Here is a 19391-nt window from a genome sequence, read left to right as displayed (position 1 = left end):
TATTTATGATGGTTGCAGTGTCCTGGTCATGTGATCACCTTCTGCAACCTTCTGACCAGCAAAGTCAACAGGGAAGCCAGATTCACTTAACAACCGTGTTACTAATTTAAGAAATACATTGATTCACTTAACAACTGTGGCAAGAAAAGTTGTTAAATGGGGCAAAACTCACTTAACAGATTTTTTACATAGCAACAGAAACGTTGGGCTCATTTGTGGACGTAAGTCGAGGACTACCTGTACTTACCGGACTCTGATTCTCCTGTTTTACCAATAGAATATCACACAAACTGAGCTCAACAGAAAATACAGTGTAGTAATTTGGAGAGATCTCACCTAACCTGTTTTCCTCTGTACCAGTTTCTTACCTATCCGACCCTTTGGATTGGCTGCAAGTGTCCTGAGGTTTGTTGCCCATTGGATTGGAGCTCCCTGAGGAGCAACTCTGTATGTTCCCGCTTGAGTTTTCCTGAGGTTGTCCGTTTTCTTGTCTTCTGCTATCTTGCCCTGAAGAGCCACTTTGGCTGGAAGCATCTTGGGGTTTCTGGTTTTGTTGACTGGAACTTTCTGTGCGATTGCACTGGTTTCTGGTAGCCTGCTGCCCTGAACTCACAGTGCAATCTCTGAAGGGAATGTCGTGGAGTTTGTGTTGAGCCAAAGTAGCACCTCTCTGACTTTGAGATTGCCTGAATCCGTGCTGCCCTGAGCTGCTACTCTGCAGTCTGCCTTGTTGGCTGATACTGTACGTGAACTTGCCCTGAGGTCTGATAATCACCCTCCCTGAACTCCCAGCGCATTCGTCTTCCAGTGGAATTTCATGAAGTTTGTGTTCAATGAAGGTGGCACCTTGCTGGTTTTCAGATTGCCTGGATATATTCTGAACTTTGCCCCAGTTTCCTTGAAATACACCTTGCACTATTTCTCCAGCTAGAAAAAGAGAAGAAAAATAATCAGATGCACTCTCTTGTGGCTATTAATGTCTACACATTTTCTGTGTATAATTACTAATGTTCACTACTTCTAATAAAAGGGAAAATATATGTATACTAATTACTCAGTTTCAGAAAGATCTTAATTTATTAGTCCTATTCTAGGCCCATGGATTCACATCTATTATATTCTATATTGAAGGGAACAGGATTTGAGGTTATAGTCACGAGCTATGACAATATTTCAAGCCATTCCCTGCCAGTTAATAGATATCACAAATATTTTAAATTATCACAAGTATTCTTGAATGCAAAGGGAATAAACCAAGTAAGCAGAGAAATGAGATGGTAGAATCCATAATGTCATTTTAGTGTGTAGAGAGAATCACATTTTATTGCCTATAAATTTACCACCCATAAATTGAAATGTGACATTGTAAAATATGGGTTAGAACAATTTTATTTTTACTTTGTTTTTAAATTTGCACTTTTAACATTGAATGATTTTTATGGAATCCCCTGTCATTTCTCTCTGTCTCTCTCTCTCTCTCCTGCAGTGTGAAATTCAACATATTGTGTTGTTTTTGTAGCCCAGTCTTTCACAACTGTGGCTTCCAGGCCAACGCAGTTATACTGGACTGCGATTACCAGAATGGTAAGCAAAAATACTGTTATAGAATTCTGGGAATTGTAACATCTACATGTTTGGAAATTATTGAAGTGAGAAGGGTTGATGACTGTATACATTTATTTATTATTCAAATTTATTATTCAAATTTCTATACCGCCCTTCTCCTTTCGGACTCAGGGCGGTGAGCAGCCAAAATAAAAACATCTATACATAACATTACAGTTAAAAATAAAGTTAAAATAATTTATAAATTTGGCCCGTAATTTAAAACTTTACATAGGTAAAACCAGCTAAGGATTCAAATAGCAAATTGTGTAAAGTATCCATAATAGGTTAAGGTACACAATGAGTTATATAAATAACTTCTCTGATGAATACATTCTCCTAGAAAATTTCTCCAGGGCTAATTTTTCCTCCAGAGAAATTCAAGATCAGAAGTAATATTAATTGTCAGAAGGGAAAATGACAAGGAAGATACATCAGTGAGACCAGTATCCAGTTATTCTCACCATAGTTCCCATTCTTTTTTAGACATTTTGCATGACCTGTGAGATTTATGATACTCTAGGACCTTCTACCCTGAACCACTAGATGGGCAGGCTAGGACTGAAGAAGATACAATTACAGCAAAGTCAGAAGAATTAAGAATCTATGGCCCTCTAATATTGATTTATTGACAACTCTCATCAACATTAACTAAAATGATTAATGGTTATAGTTTTGAGCTCTTTTTTTCTTTTTATAATATACTGTATAAAATCATCATGCTAATTTAGAGTCAAGTATTGAATACTGGAAGTAAAAAAAACGGTGTTAATTTTCTGATTTGGACAATTTTGGAATACAGGTATACAGTACTATTTTAGGATTTACAGTAAGTATACTAAAACTCAATTTTAAAAACTGAGAAAGGCAGTGATATAGGAAAATTGGATGGAAGCGTGGTTATTGACTTTGAACCAACTGGTAGATGATGAAGATAAATGTTTAACATGCTTTGTCTTAACATATAAATATCAACCACCAGATATAACTCACTGACAATACTTACAATTACATAATTTGTTAACAAGACTATTTAGACTAGCAGCATTTTAAGACACCTGAGATACTAGAACACTTGTTAAATCCTTTAAAATTAAAACACCTATGAAACAGTTTTTATAGATATTTGTTATCTCATTAAAAGTTGTATAAATTTGATATGCAGATGTTAAGAAATGAGTAAAATGAAGAATTAGAGGTTCTTAAAGAATGGGAGAGTGTGTTAATTTCTATAGCAAGAGTGTCAATGGATCTCAAATTACAATTTGTACAGTAAAAAGTAATACTTAAAATTGATTGGCTCCATTACATTTGTATATAAAAAAGACTGTCAAAAACAGCATTTTGTTGGAGATGTAATAAGGATAATGATTCTTTAAAACAGGTTTCTACAATGTCCTAATTTGAGGTGAAAACATTTTTGAGAGAAAGTTATGAACAATATAAATACAATTATGCAACAAAAGCTAACATTTTCAGATGATAATATTTGAATTATATACCCAGTAAATGGAATTTGATAATTGGACTACTTAAAAGGATTCTCTGTGCTCTTTCTATGGCTAGAAGTCTGATATTTCAGCATTAGAAAGATATGTGACTGGCGCCATTTATTCAATGGCTTAAAGAGCTGGTTGGCCTTGACACTTATGAGCACGTTGCCGACTTTGTATAGACAAATATAATGAAATATGGTACTCATTTATACAGACTAAGATGGTTGTGTAAATGTATTAGAAATATGTATGTACTTAAATAATATTTGCATTAAGCAAGTATATATAGAATTGTAACCGTTTAGTTACAATTAGAAAAAAATGTCATATTGGTTTTTATTGTTATATTTCTTTTATATTTCTTACATTTTTATGTTTTTTCCTCTTTGACTATGTATGTATCATCATCACTATCATTTTTGTGTTTTGCTCTCTATTGCTGTTATTAAAAAGTAATAAAACAATTACTTAAATAAACAAAGTTCGTTTTTGACTCAATATGTTTCCTCTACACATCATCCCTGGAACAATAACTGGATGTCATAACTTATTCTTAAATATGTAGTCCAGAGTATTTTATACAGCATTCATTTTTACAATTATTCTATAACACGTCCCTTATTTCCATTTTATAGATAGTAACCTGAAATTGAGATATAGTAAGACCGAAGGCACAGCAACAAATTCCCAATACAGGGACCCATGCTTTTGGAATCTAGTACCAAAATTCATGCAGTATTCATTTTTACAATTACTTTATAACACGTCCCTTATTTCCATTTTGTAGATCGAAGCCTGAAATTGAGATATAGTAAGACTGGCTGGAGAATTCTGAGAGTTGAAGTTCACAAGTCTTAAAGCTGCCAAGTTTGAAGACCTCTGGACTAAAGGAACAGCAGCAAATTCCCATGATAAGGACCCGTGTCTTTCAAATACAGTACCAGAGTCCAAGTAGGCTAGCCAATGAGTATCTCTTTGACTGATTTCTACACACGCTTCCAAAAGCTCCGATTATATCCAGTCCCTTTCTATCTAAACCACTTATCACAAGACATAGAATCTATGATGCTCCAGAATCATAGATTTGCTGACCACCAGCTGCCAATATCCTTCACAGTTTGTTATGCCGGCTGAGGTTTCTCTGAAAAATGGCTCAGCAACATAATGGAGAACCATCACAGCTTCTTCTCCGAGATCTGAACTGTAAAATCTTAGAAGGGAATCCGATTAATGCTCTCTTAACTCCCTGGACCCATAGCTGAGCTGGAAATAGGTTTCCCTATATCAGAGTGGGACAACCTGATGTCCTCCAGATATTTGAGGCTAAAATGCCTCTCTCTTGCCCCTGGCCATGCTGCCTGAATAGAAAGAAAATTCAAAACTTCTGTAAGGCACCAGGTTGCCATGTCAGCCTTAGGAGGAAAATATGGCATTTGCTTCCAGCCTCTATGCTTCTTTGGTACCTCTTTCCATTGTTGTAGCTTGTATTCCTCAGCCTGCTTCTTTCTGCCTGGCTGATTCTGGATGCAAGTGGTAACTGGAAGTTTCCTCTTCACCCTGTTTATTTCTGGAGAACTGTTTTTTATTTAGGATGCTTATGTTGGTTTGTTTTCTTGGCACTTCGTCTCTGGCCAGGCTGATTGGTTATTAACCAAAGCCCTCTTATAATTCATTGGATGCTGAAGGTGCTGTGGGTGTGGCTCTGCAAAACCACAAAAATTAGAAGGGAATATTCAGTGCAAAGGATATGACTGGAAGGGTGGAGATAATCCATATGGAGCATGTGAAGGCTGAGCTGGTCTTTTGGAACTATGTGGGCAGAGACAAGGAAAACAGAGAACCTAGGGGGAGATGGGAAAAGCACAGGAATGGATCCAAATAGAATAGGAAAAATTATTAAATGTATATGCCCCCAAGAGTTGCTGGGAATCCGTCAGCATATAAATTTAGTATATTAGCATGACCTAGGATCTAAAACAAATGATTCTCTCTGCCAAACTTATTTGATGAAAATAAGTACAATTGTAGAGCTTCCACTCCTAGCACACCTGATTTTAAAATATTGCAAAAGTTTTAACATTTAAAAGATTGAGAAATGAAATATTTGCACTGTGAGCTAGGTAGCCTCCCTAGCAGTGCAATAGTGCGATGGGAATCATATCTTGCACCTTACTCTGCTGCTCAAAATTCCACTATTCTCCTTCATCAGCCACAGGATGGCTGGTATTCTGGAGAAGACACTCTCCCTTCGTATGTGGAGTCCTTGTTTGTTTTGTTTTTTCAGAAACTGGAGTGAGCCATAATCTTGACACACCAGGCTCCTATCATAATCCTGCACATGACACAGGAATTCTGACTACCCAGCCACCACTATTATGTCTTTGTACCTCTGAAAATAATTACATCAAACAAAGATGTCATCTTTCAGGATATAATGAGAGTGTTTTAGACTTTGTATCCTTGACCAGAGCTCTTAATTGAGCATCCTGTGCTAGAGGGAACAGGTAACACTGGAAAACTTTTGGCACATTTAGTGATGCAGCTATATGAGCAGCCAGAAGAATCTGCGTTATGAGTCATTCAGTAACAAGGTCTTTGACTGCCTGTGACACTACCATCCAAGGCCAGCCGTAAATTGCAGCATCATGAGTTTCTGCCATAGACTAGATGATAAGGCAATTCAAATGGCCTTATTCTGCTATAGGCTACATACAGACATTACTTATTTATTTGTTAAATTTATACCTCTTTTCCATTACATTTTTATAGTGAATGGAGCATAAAAACCTGATCAGTGGAAAGAGTGATATATCTTAATTTAGACTGCAAGACTTAGATCTTAATAAAACAAAGATGAAATCTTTCCAGACTTTCACCTCACGGGTTTCAATATCTTCAGATAAGCGGCATAGTTCATATCTAATCTTTTCTTTAGAACAGGGGTCAGCAACTTGTGGCTCTGGACCGCATATGGCTCTTTCACCCCTCTGCTGCGGCTTCCTGTCACTCAAAATATGTATCACACAACCACCAATGTGTGACACCCCCCGACACACGATTTATTGAGCTTTTCAACCCCCGGTAGGCCAACCATGGATAAATCCAAGAAAAGAAAAGTTTCAGAAGAAAACAGAATGTTTAATTCAACTACATATGCTAGTTTTGTGGCCGCTCAAGAAATAGTCAGGCATGGGAAGGGTTTTGTGGCTCCCGGCGTTTTCTTTTCTGTAGGAAACGGATCCAAATGGCTCTTTGAGTGTTTAAGGTTGCAGACCCCTGCTTTAGAAGAATGATAGACTAAGCTCATGGTTTACGCATCATTATCAAAAATAATTCAGTAGGATACAGAATTTAAGTTAATAAAGAATGAGTTTATGGATTATTCTTCTGCACATCAGCACATCAACTTGGACAATATCTGAGGTTTGAACTCCTCCTAACAATTTTTTAAAACATTAGAGCTTGTCTGGTTTTTACAATAGACCTTTTTGTTAGATAGAAGGTCTAATTATATCTGACTAAAGTGTTAGATAGAATAACATGGAATAGTCTGTAATCTAACTAAAATAATTTTTATCTTCTTTGGGGGACAGGAATTGGTTCTCAGTGGTTCCTCATCATTTTGCAATACACTCAAACTCATAAAAATAAATAAGTTCTGTAATAAACATTTACACTGTACAGGTAGTGTCAAAGTGGGGGGAGGGGAGCAGAGCATCCCAGATTCTAGGTAAATTCAACTGCACATCTTCACACAGTTTATACGGGAAGAGCCTCTCCCTTGGGAACACTCAAGACTGTCTACAAGTCATACTAGGACAAATAAAGTATTTCTGATACCTGTAGGCATCATTTATTCATAGGGTTTATCTGGTGGCTCTCCCACATAGGTATATGAACAAGAAGTGTGCAGAATAATGAGTTGCCATGTACGATATATACGTGTGGTATGGAATGAGTCCAGGACTTTAATATCGTAACCATAAACAACATCCTGTCTTCAGTCACATTCATTTAGGAATATCCATTTGCCTGTAGCCGTGAACTTTTCTGCTATATATCTGGTCCCAAACAGAAGGATCCATATAGAAGCACTATATTTATTTATATCACTCTGTTTATATTCTGCCTTTTCTCCAACGGAATAATGGTCTTTATTTTTTTCCCTCTTCCTCCTCTTATCCTCACAATAACCCAACCAAGTAAGCATAGCTGAGACATAATAGCTGGCCTAATCCAGAAGCAGAGGGCCCTGAAGGAAGAGGAATGCTATTAAATTTGAAATTTTAAAAGAAAACCAGGCTTTCCCCAATTTGGCAACATGTCAATTAAAAAATCAAAACACATCAGGTTACCTATGGGGAAGTTTCTAGATCATGAAATTTTCTAGTTCATGGACCATTCTTCCGGCAAAGAAAAACAAGATATCTTTTGGGCTGTATCCCTGGCTTGAATACCATTCAGTTAGGACCTACACTAGCCAGAACTCTTTGGAGGAGTAGCCGATGTTATGCTCATGACATGAGTTTTAAGCATTTTTTTCCTACTGTGGTTTTTGGCCGGTGACTCCAACTTCAAAATGTAGGTATGAACATTATATATGTTTTCTGGCTAGCGGTATATTCAATAAGGCATACAAATGGACAATGCAAATCATGCAGGGACAAAGAGTGGTGGTAGTGGTTGGACATGCAACATGAAAGCTAGTGAATCACATGGGCACAATTGGATCTTAGCCAGTTGAGCCACTCAGCCACTTGAGATCAGCAATTCCAGCACATGGTGCAGTCAATTTTATACTTGAGCTACCTGCAGATGTGAGACACAGTTTTTGGAAAGCAATCCCAAAGTTTCCATCACCTGTGTCCTGACTATAATGGGAACAAGAACAGCCGTTCGCAATGTAGAACCAGAACAGATCCATATTTCTTTCAGATCTGAAAAGCGGGGGACAATAGGCAATGAAAAAGATCATCAAAAAAGCTCTGTCATAATGTATTGACTGATAAATCGGGACTAAAAGCACCAGGCCTATTTTCTAAGAAAACCTTTTTTCCATTGTGAGCTACCTACATTATTACATATTAAGATAAGTGGCTGTATATGTTCCAAAAGTAAATAAATTAATAAGTAAATCTGAAAAATGAGTTTGGAAATTTAGTCTTTCTGGCTGTAGAAGGTTATTAGAGCTTTATGCCATTTTAGGTTGCTCATTACATTCTCATAAAAACCGAAACTTTAACCTTAGACTGTCTACTGTCGACCTCATCCCATTCCTAAGAGGTCTTTAAGGGACATGCATAAGCACACCAGCGTACCTACCATCCCTGTCCTAATGTTCCCTTTTATTGTATCCATCTCATGTATTCATAATTATGTCTATACTTATATCTATTATCTAATACATGCTTGAATAAATAAATAAATAAATAAATAAATAAATAAATAAATAAATAAATAAATAAATAAATAAAATATGCAGATGTGATCGCCTAATGATAGATTGCAACTCATTCCTGGCCTCTCTTTCATGGTCCATTGGGAAAGTAGGTGCTTGAGACATCCGTTTGCACAGAAATAGGATTGCCGCTGTTGTGAGTTCATGAAGTTCCCCTGTCAAAGGTCAGACAGAAGTCTGTGCATCCAGGCCTGCCCAGGCTTTTGCTATGGGCAAAGGCAGGAATGACACTGTCACAATGCAGCAAACCTTCCTTTGCAACATGCTAGCATTTCCTCTAGTTATTAGTCTTTTAGAGCACAGTGCCCTGAAGCATGGCAATGGTTTGAACGGGCATATTTACTTCCCAAAATGGCAAATGTTCATCTCCCTGGCAGCCTTCTATGTAGAGTATTCTGTCACAGCATGTGTATTATTATGCTAAGGCATAATGCTTCATGAACCACTAATTAATCATAAGGAGTCTCAGTGGCGTAGGAGGCTAATGCCTCCTACTAAGGCAGCATTTAACATCCAGCTGCCTGCAATTACTGCGAGTTCAATTCTCACCAGGCTCAAGGTCGACTCAGCCTTCCATCTTTTCTAAGGTGGGTAAAATGAGGACCCAGTTTGTGGGGGCAATAAGCTGACTTTGTATAAAATATACAAAAATATGAAGGCTATTGCTTAATGCATTGTAAGCCGCCCTGAGTCTCTGGAGAAGGGCGGCATATAAAAATAAATAAAAATAAAAATAAAAAATAAAAAAATAATCTGAATCCATATAGTGCCAAGTGAGCAACTATGCTACCTTCATCCTCACCTGAAGGATCAGAAGATCAAGCAAAACCGCCAGCCAGAACTGATGTGTTGGAGCAGTACACCCAAACTATTACACAATGGACTTCTCAGCCTTTGGCAATCTTCTACTGACACAGCACTTTTGGGGTTTAGGTAATTAAAAGCGATCTCTGCCACATTCCTGCACTGAAGACACAGTTACAGGTTGCTTCTCTGGAACTGAGCTGTACAAAAACAATGGCTTCATTAGTCATCTCTGAAGAGGGTGTGCATTGACTTCAAGGCTAACGGGTGGAATGGTACATGTACACACACACACACACACAAAAAAAAACCAGGAATATGGCAACACAAATTGACCAAATCCATTGCAATGCAAAGAGTTGCATTCTGATATATAACTACATCATGGTGTAACTGTAGTCAAAGAATCATCCAATGTAATCTACCATACACTGAAACAGCATTCAGTGGGAATTTTTCCTGCTGACATCCTGCTCCCATTGACCATATGGTGCTCATATGGAGATATGACATCTGTCCATTTCCCCAACATCTGTGGGAAATGCCATGTGTGCAAGGCCATCCATCCAAAGCCATTTTCAAGGTACCAAAATGTTTTCCCATGATAATTCAAGGGAAAGTATTTGTGCCTAAGTACTCCTACATGGGAGAATTAATAGGCACAGACCATATTTCTGTTTGGGTTCCTTCTCAAATTGCTCAAATTGCATGTGGTCTAAGTAGCTTGACCCTGAAAAATATCCCAGGAATGAAGACCCTGTATGAGGTTCATACAGATATACTATACCCAGGTAGTGATCCATTTAGATGCCTACAGGTTATATTCACTCATCTCCTGACCAATGGCCTCCTGTTTTTTTTGCTTTTCTTATGATCTATGATAGATTGCATGTTTGACAAGTCATTCTCATTTCACTCATGAATAAATCTCACCTAAGATTGCAAAAGAATCACTTTTCTGGATATTATTTCCTGAAATGCCTAAATATAAAGTTGGCCATTGCAGCAGACATACACTCATAACAGATGGCAGTTGCCGACTGAACTGTGTTTCTACAACCAGAGAAGGTGCAGTGCACAAGTCTTCTAAGTCTTTAGCACTTGGTCCAAACCACATATGGGATTTATGGTAATTTAGCACATATCAGATATCTCCTAGCATGCTTGTGGGTAGTCTTGGGCATCAACTCTTAGATCCTGATGAATGCTGGTGTTCACCCTTGCTTAGCAGCCAGATTACACCAGACTGTCCCACTGATTCTTATGGCAAGCTCCGGAATAGCATATGCTTTGCAGAAAAACAATAGGAAGTGGATCCTAAACTGGAAGCATCATAAATGAGAGGTCAGGTGAGAATTCTGGCTTTTAAGGGAGAATCCAAGCACACATCTCAGTGTGGTAAGTGACTGATAAAGTGTATTAAGCGAGAGTCTAGAGGGTGCTAAGTGCCAGTGATAGTACATTTTATACTGAATCATCTTTTTCTTTTAGTTGTAGGGTAAGTTTATCCAGTTCGGCACATTCATATATCTTCTGAATGATCAATCAAGATGATTCGGAATTTTATGCGGTTTGGGGAAAATGGTACACTTTGATAGATAATAGAAATAAAAATTGGAAATATACAGAAGGCTATTGAGGACTAGATATTGAATGCATATAATGTATATATTGTATGGAATGTTGATCCAAAGTATACAAAAATGACACAGTCTGTTGATTATGTACTAGACTTGTGTAAAGGAAAATTGTAATAAAAATTATTTCAAAAAAAAGAGAGAACATTTTATATTGGTTCTCTTTGTACTTTCTAGCAAAGACATACCCAAATCTAAGCCCGAACTGTTGGAAATGTGATCAAAAACAAGGTACCTTCTATCATACATGGTGGTTGTGCCCTGAAGCAAAAAAATACTGGAAGAAAATACAGAGGTGGTTACAGGAATTAACAGGACTTCAGATAGAATATACTCCGGAACTATTTCTCCTAGGGATAGTTAAAGGGAAATACAACAAAAGAAATATATATATCATTTTACCGCAGCAAGGATAGCTTTTGCACAATGCTGGAGAAATACAAACATACCTTCCGAAGGTTTAGTAAATAAAAAAATATTTGATTGTGCAGAAATGGACAAATTGACAATTGAACTGAAAGGACAAATAGATTCAGAATACTACACAATATAGGAGAAGTGGTACAACTGGATTGAGAACAGAAAAATGGGAAAGAGACAAAATAGACGTAGAATTAAAACGTATAGTAAAAGTGTATAGAGTGTATTTGAATTGGAATGTTATGGTATATAAATGGTCGCAGTTATGCATAAAATGTAAGATTTGTTTAATTGTAAAAATGCAATAAAAATAAAATTAAAAAAGAAAAGCCAGAGTCTGCCTCCCCAGAGTGGTAAAACAAAAGTAGACATGTGGGTGGAATTACTTTTGTACTTCTGATGTGCTTGTAGGCTAGCAGGAATGGAGGATTACCTTTCTATGATGATAGTCAAAAGCAGCTTGTCAGAGTTATGTGCATTTCCTTTTGTCCTGATGTTGCTTATTTACCAACATATACTAGAACTAGATTGTATGTAGAATAGTGATGTTCATGTTTTCCCATATTGTGTATCCACAACGCAGAAGTTTGGTGAGGAATTACTTGGCTTACTATGAAGCATGGGAAAGTGGAGACAAGAAATATACACAGGTATATGGTTAAAAAGCCATTTGATCGCCAAGAATATGATCTTTCTTTCTTTGGCCACTGCTCTCTGCTGCTCTCCACAGTTCATTTTCCACCTCTTAATTCCTCACTCTCTTTTCTTTTTCAAGCAATTATGGAGCATTGAAATGAGGGTGGCTGGTATATTTAGAAAGATCTACATCATCCTTTCAAGCTGGTTTTGCAACATAGGGCAAAACCTCCACCCATGCTCAACAGCACCTGCAATGCATGTTCAAAACCTTTATTTTGTAATAACACAATCTCAGGAAAGAATGCCAGGAAAGAAATGATTTATATTTTACTTTTTCTCTGTTCTTAGATTGTAGCTGGAACTTAGTTTTCATGGCTGAAGGTAAGATAATAATCAACTCCTCAGGAAGGCTAAAATGTCCATTGCCTCCATAATAGTTCTCGCATATTTCTGTCAAGGCGTCTTCCTTACTTTATTCGAAAGTCCCTTTCTCATGACAGAGTTTAAAACTTAGTCTGTCAAAACTTAGTCTGTACAGATTGATAGAGCAAAGACCAGGGGTGAAATCCAACAGGTTCTGGAGAAGCGGTAGCGGAAATTTTGAGTAGTTCGGAGAACCAGCAAATACCACCTCTGGCTGGCCCCAGAGTGGGGTGGGAATGGAGATTTTGCAATATCCTTCCCCCAGGAGTGGGGAGGGAAGGGAGATTTTGCAGTATCCTTCCCTTGCCACACCAACCAAGCCACACCACAGAACCAGTAGTAAAAAAAAATTGGATTTCACCACTGGCAGAGACTAATTGGAGAGAGAGTTACACTGTGTTCCCTATTTACCTGCAGAAGTTTGATCATCTGGAATTGCACTGCCAATAGCATGGGCAGCACATCATGCTTTCAAATTTCCAATGGCTGTAGGCTTCAAGGGAAAACATGCCTTTAATACTAGAATAGTTAAAGACAATTTAAGGCTGCCTCAGATATAGATGAGATGAAAGCAATATCATGGGGATATGGTACAAAAACTAGACTGATGAGACATGTTTGTCCTGTATTTAGAAGTCTGAAAGAATAGGGCCTCAAAGAGAAACAACTGCTATATTTTGGAGGATGAATAAACAGCCTTCATAAAGAAATGTGAGTGACAGAATATTCAATAGAAGGGAACTGTGTGAAAGGCATCAGACTGTTATTAACTTTAAAAAGAACTATTAAAAAAGGAACCGCAAAATGATAAGAAACTCAAAAACAACTTAGTACAAATTTTAAGGGAATGAAACAGGTTCAGGGTATTATTATTACTTTTTTTAAAAAGGTGAGGTTTCAGATTGATTTAAAAAAGAATTAAAGGGATATGTTGTAATTTATGATTCAATTAAAACAAACTGTAACTCCTAAAGTCTTTTATCTTACATATGCCTTGGAAAAACCTCCACACCCTTTTGAGAGCTACAAAAGGAGAAACTTTCCCCAATGCAATGTAAACATATCTGGCTGACAGCTATAATGATTTTATAAAAACAACAACAAACCACTTCACATGATGTCCTTAAACATTGCTTCAGATCTTTGCATCCACAAAAAGAAAAGTCTTACCTAAAAGTGAGTACGCTATTGGTACAAGGTTAAAAAAAATCATAATCATAAATGGTTTAGATTAGATTAGATTAAACAATGTGCAGAACAAGATAGAATTAACAAAGTTGGATTGATTTTATTTTTAGTTATTCCATGAACTAAAAGTAAAGATGAAAGATAGAGAACCATACATACATATATATATAAATCAGAACAGTGGAGATGATTAATCAATTCTATTGAACTGAAAAGCTATATTTCAAAATTAAGGTAAATAAAATATATATTCAGTATTATCTGAAAGAGCTCTACACAAAAAGAGAAAAGCCTTTTGACCTTAATAGAATTTTCTGAAGAAATAGTTTACAGAAAAAAATGTTTTCATTACAACAACAAATAATAATAATGTGAAGGCTAATTTTAGGAAACTAGTGGCTAGTTTTTTAAAAAAAACTCCCACCAAATAAAATGTCATAAAATACAAAGCCAAAGATTTAATAGCTTGATGTAATCTCTTTATCATAACAGTGAAGCACTAAACGATAAATTAAGAGAACTTGGGGTTATTAGTACAAAAACTTCTGATAATGGTAGACACAGGCAACTCCTTGGGTGCTATAAATTTCAAACTGATAAGGAAAAAAAGTATGTCCATAAATTATATGTAATAGTATTCTCTGTTTATTTATGCTCCAAGAACAAGTCACACAATTTAAAATACAGCATATCATCAGATTAGATGATACGATTTCCATTATTCATTGAAGGGACCAAACATTTTCTATAAACTAAAGCTATAAATAAAAATTTTGTGACAGTTTTTGAACCATCTGGGTTTATTAAGAATAGCTCAATTTCCTCAACTTAATAATAGAAAAATTAAGAGGCAAAAATCTTTCAAACTTAGTGGAGAAGAGAGGAAAGAGAATGTTGTCTGAAACAAACCTGTTGGGACATTAGTTTGTACCATTTTTGATAGGAAGGGATGCCATAGGTCCTGATATATAGACTTTTTTCCTTACCACATAACAAATGCAACAACAAATAGATCTGGCCAAAAGAACTGTTGCTCATTTGAACACAAGGACTGCAGCTGGGATAAAGGTATATTATGGAGAGGAGTAGGGAAAGCTGAGGTGGGCATAGTTGAAGCTCTAGATAGGATTCTTGGAGGAACAAAGCTAATAAAAAGCTGTGGCAGAAGCAGCAAAGAATGCAGAATGTTCACAGAGACGGCTGAGCAGACTACTACAAAACAAGGACATAAAAAAGAGAACAAAAGTGTTGTAATTTCAATCATCACAGCTGGGCAGCCAGGTGCTGAAATTACAAGACCTTTCCCATGTTTAGAAAGAGGAGAATCCTGAATGTGGAGATACTGAAACTAAGAAATCTGAACAAGAACCATTTAGTTTTGTAATTATATTTAAACTTGTCCTGGTTGCTGTTATTACTATTATCAAATTTTTGTATTTTGTCATTTGTATGTTACTTGTATCGTTGTGAGTTGCTCAATTAGAGGCTGGAGTGGGTGGCATCAAAACTGAATATATAAATAAATAAACAAATCTGGCAACAGTAGTGGTGAGACAGCCCTGAGTAGAAATGAGTTTGCACAGAATGGAAGAAGCTAAGGAAGAGAATGGGGGAAGAAAGCAGCTACAAAAGGAAAAGATTATTAATCTCAGGGAAAATAATATTGCTGCTTATCAAGAAAGAAATCTAGAAAAGAAATTACCATATGTATTCATTGTAAGGATATTAAGTTGGAAGAGGTGGCACATGATAAAAAGGCAGATTGTTACTCTGGCAGAATGCATGCAGGTATTGGATATTTTTCATCTGAAGAAGAGAAAACTGCAGGGCTACCTGGAAGCTCTCTTCCAGTATCTAAAGCAGTGGTCCCCAACCCCCGGTCCGCGGACCGGTGCCGGGCCATGGAGTACCTGGCACCGGGCCGCGCAGCAGCCGGGGGACATGAACGCTGCAGCGCAAAGGCTCCTGGGCCGTGCGCAAAAGCTCCTGGGCCGTGCGCAAAAGCTCCTGGGCCGTGCGCAAAGGCTCCAGGGAAGAGAGCCCCGCGCAGGTACGCACGTGTGGCCCAAAGCCCCCACCCCTGCGCGCGCTCAGTGGGCCACGGTAAAATTATCAAAGGCTGATTGGTCCGCGGCGATAAAAAGGTTGGGGACCACTGATCTAAAGGATAAAGGATATATTCCTGTAGAATATTGGATTGAATTGTTCAGAGGTCTACCAAATAAAAGAAGACTGGTCACAATACAATGACCCTACTGTTATGTATTGAATAAATATACTTGTGTTAAGCAGTGGTGAAATGTAAAATTTGTTACTACCGGTTCTGTGGGTGTGGCGGCGGGGGGGTAATGTGACTGAGTGGGCGTGGCCAACTTTTTTTTTTTTAACTTTTAAAACCATTTTTTTCTACAACCTCTTTGGCCGAAGAGGTTGTAGAAAAAAAATGCTTTTAAAAGCCTCTGACGATCCCAGCTAAACCACACGATCATCAGAGGCTTTTTTTTTTTACTTTTAAAAGCATTTTTTCGACCGAAGATGTTGTAGAAAAAATGCTTTTAAAAATTAAAAGAAAAAGCCTCTGATGATTGCGCAGCTCACCTGGGCATGGGGAGAGGGCAGGGATTTTTGCTAGCGGTTCTCCAAACCGCCCACAGCCATCGCTACCGGATCAGGCGATCCGGTCCAAACCGGGAGCATTTCACCCCTGGTGTTAAGCTCTGCTAAAGTGAAACTAACTTACAGATGACCCTAACTGTTAACTCCAACTGTTTTGTAGGGAAACTTAGAACATTCATATTTGGGCGGGCTTTTTCAAGTACTATGATTGGTTAAGACTCTGTGGGCCTAGAGTATAAATTACAGGCATTTGCCTGGTTTCCTTAGTTCCAGTTTTGAGTCAAATGTTGTTGTAGCTATGCTGGTCTGCTGCTTGCCTACTGAAGCCCACTACACAATACCTACATTACAAAAAAAGTAGATTTTGTTAGGACATCAGGAGAAATGCCCTAAATTAGGAAGCAAGAGCTGTTCTATAATGAAGCACACTGCCTTAGGAAGAGACTCACTTTTACTGGAAATGTTTATGCAGAAGCTGGGTAGCCATATGTCAGGGATGCTGCAGCAATGGATTCTGCTAGGGGACAGGAAATTGATTTAGAATGATGTTCTCCAAAATCTCTTACATTCTCTGATTCTGTTAAATTAGGCTACTTTGTTCCAAATACAATAAACTAAGCTATTATTGTTCCAAATACAGTAAACCTCTTTTCTTCAGATGCTCAGTGACAACTTAGGTTGACATCTCGGTGAGAACATGAGTTCTGAAACCCAATCATCATCTGTCATGAAAATTTTTGAGTTCATCTGGAAAGGAAACGTAATTTCTTTCCATAGGTAAGACTAAACAAAATGGGCAAACAGACTAGAAAGACCGATGTCACAAGGACATTCTAAAATACTGACTCTGAAACATGACTCAGGTAAGAAGGAAATTTTAGCAATTGTTGAGTATGATTCAGTCTGGAAGCTAGGAAACCCAGCTGCTTCCTTGTAATTAAAATGATCAAGCATTTTCAAAATCCTTAATTGACCCAAGTGTTTTCCAACTCTTATCTCTTTCCTCCGCATAACAAGGACATTATTGTACTCCCTATGCAAAGAACCATACTTCAAGGATGAAGTATGAGTTGATAGGATAACAATAACTATCATTTATATGCTACCCAACTTCCAGCAACTTGGGAGATAGGAGGAGAATCTGCAACTGACTAAACGGTCTGATAAGAGGGAACTCAGTCCTCAACTGGGGGAGAAGCACAGGAAGTGTTTTAGAAGAGGCTCTTCCTAGTTTTTCAGACACTAAAGAGAAAGGAAGGGGAAAATACAGTCTTGCAAGATTCTGTTTAATGTAACCTTATAGTAAAGATAAGATTGATACTCCTGATTCTGCTTCTTGTCTACCTCAAAGGGATAACTAAGGAAGCAAAACCATTACAGAAGCAAGTATAGCAGAATAGGCAATTCTTCCAGTTAAATCAGGGGTACACAACTTTTTCTGGACCATAGGCCAGAGGTGGTATTCAGCCGGTTTGGACAGGTTCAGGTGAACCGGTAGCGGAAATTTGGACAGGTTCGCCAAACTGGCAAATATCTCTAGTTGGCCCCGGCCCTGCCCCACCCACCCAATCACTCCTCACTGTGTGTGGTCCTTGCTTGCGCATGTGCACAGTCTCTGCTCTAAGTTGCAGTTGCCTAACCTGCCTTCTGACGCGGTGTGTGCCTGCTGCGCCCCAACTGAGTGGCCTTGATCTGCCTTCTCCTGCCTATAGGTAAGCCTGTGAGTCATGCTAGCCCCCACATTATCCTCGGAGCTTGCCACCCCCCCCCCCATCCCTGGAGCTCGCCTAGCTGGCTTTGCCACCAGTGCGGCTCCATCCCAGCCGGTGGCGCTGGCTGCGGCCTAGCTAGCTGTCCCCCACACTGTCTTTGGGTTTGCCTGGCTGGGTAAGCCGCCGGCGTGGCTCTGATGGTGGCGGCACTGGCGGCGGCCTAGCTAGCTGCCCCACCACCATCCCCCAGCTTGCCCAGCTAGCTTCACCGGCAGCACCGTGGCTCCATCGTACATGGCACTCACAGCCTAGCTAGCTAGCTTCCTCTCTCATCCCTGTCCTCCAGCACCACTTCTCGCATTTTCCGGAGCTTTCTGCTTGCCTCTGAATGCCAGCTGAGGATTGCTCACCCGCCTGGCTGGGAAGCTGTATGGCTACACTGGCTGCGAGAATGGGGAATGTGGCTATGCAGTTTCCCGGCCAGGCAGGCAAGCCTCTTCCTGGCCAGTGTCAGAAGCGAGAGAGGCAGAAAAGTTCAGCCAAGTCTTCTCCTCCTTCTCGGTCTTAATGTGTGTGAGCAAACACGCACACATCTCACAGCCCCGGGACCGTCTGCGAAGAGATTTTGAAAGTTTGGCAGATGACACCAGGGCAAAAGTTAAATTTTGTTTAATTTAATTTAGATTCTATTTAATTAAACCAATCACATTAAATATTTAATTAACATTAAACAGTTAATATGATTATCCTTCATCAAGTATTTAATCACTTTCTGCTTCTGTTATATGAAACATTACAATTTGAAAAGAATTCTGGGTTTCTCTGAGGGACTTAGCCAAAGCTTTCACAGCCAAAGTTAGGCATCTCTGCCTTGGATCATAATCTTTTCTCAAGACCAAAGCATACCCAGACGCTTCAGTCTCTCTTCATTTCTAGCTTCCCATCAATTCCTTTTGTCCAGGGTCCAAATTCTTTGAGTCCTTCTTCAGGTCTAGAATGTTAAGTACATCCCATGGATATGCTCACAAATGTATTTTTTCAAGGGTGAAAAAAGCACCTTTGGGACAAACATGATCTGGATGACTGAGAATCTCCATAGGCAATTTAAGTTCTATTTGCTTAAAAAAATCTTGGTTTATAATTCATTCAGATGATTATTGATCCTTACCTTAAATTTCTTCAAAACTTTAACAAGCCTCATTTTCAAATTCATCAAGAAGAAACTATTCCAATTGCTCCCTGGGAGTAGCATTTTTATTTCCTTCCTATTTTTTAAAGCATGATCCAATTTTGGAATGGTATGGAATGGAATGGAATGGAATGAAGAAGGAAGGAAGGAAGGAAGGAAGGAAGGAAGGAAGGAAGGAAGGAAGGAAGGAAGGAAGGAAGGAAC

At 38.4% G+C, this 19391-nt stretch overlaps 1 protein-coding gene across 1 annotated transcript in view; it reads right to left on the bottom strand.

The window, feature by feature from the left end:
- The window catches only part of LOC139310385 (aldehyde dehydrogenase family 3 member B1-like), a 50377-nt gene that overhangs the window by 19330 nt on the left and 11656 nt on the right, over positions 1–19391 (bottom strand). Inside the window, exons 2-3 of the mRNA XM_070934545.1 lie at positions 709–927; positions 369–567 (exon numbers count right to left, since the gene is read on the bottom strand). Of these exons, the coding sequence (XP_070790646.1) occupies positions 369–567; positions 709–927 (418 nt within the window). The remainder of the gene's footprint in view (positions 1–368; positions 568–708; positions 928–19391) is intronic.

Source organism: Pituophis catenifer, unplaced genomic scaffold (assembly GCF_029215685.1).
Source record: "Pituophis catenifer annectens isolate HBS135680 unplaced genomic scaffold, rPitCat1.0.hap2 SCAF_1, whole genome shotgun sequence".
NCBI classification, from domain to species: domain Eukaryota; kingdom Metazoa; phylum Chordata; class Lepidosauria; order Squamata; family Colubridae; genus Pituophis; species Pituophis catenifer.
The sequence above is the reverse complement of the archived record's forward strand: the minus strand, read 5'-3'. Positions and strand labels throughout refer to the sequence as shown.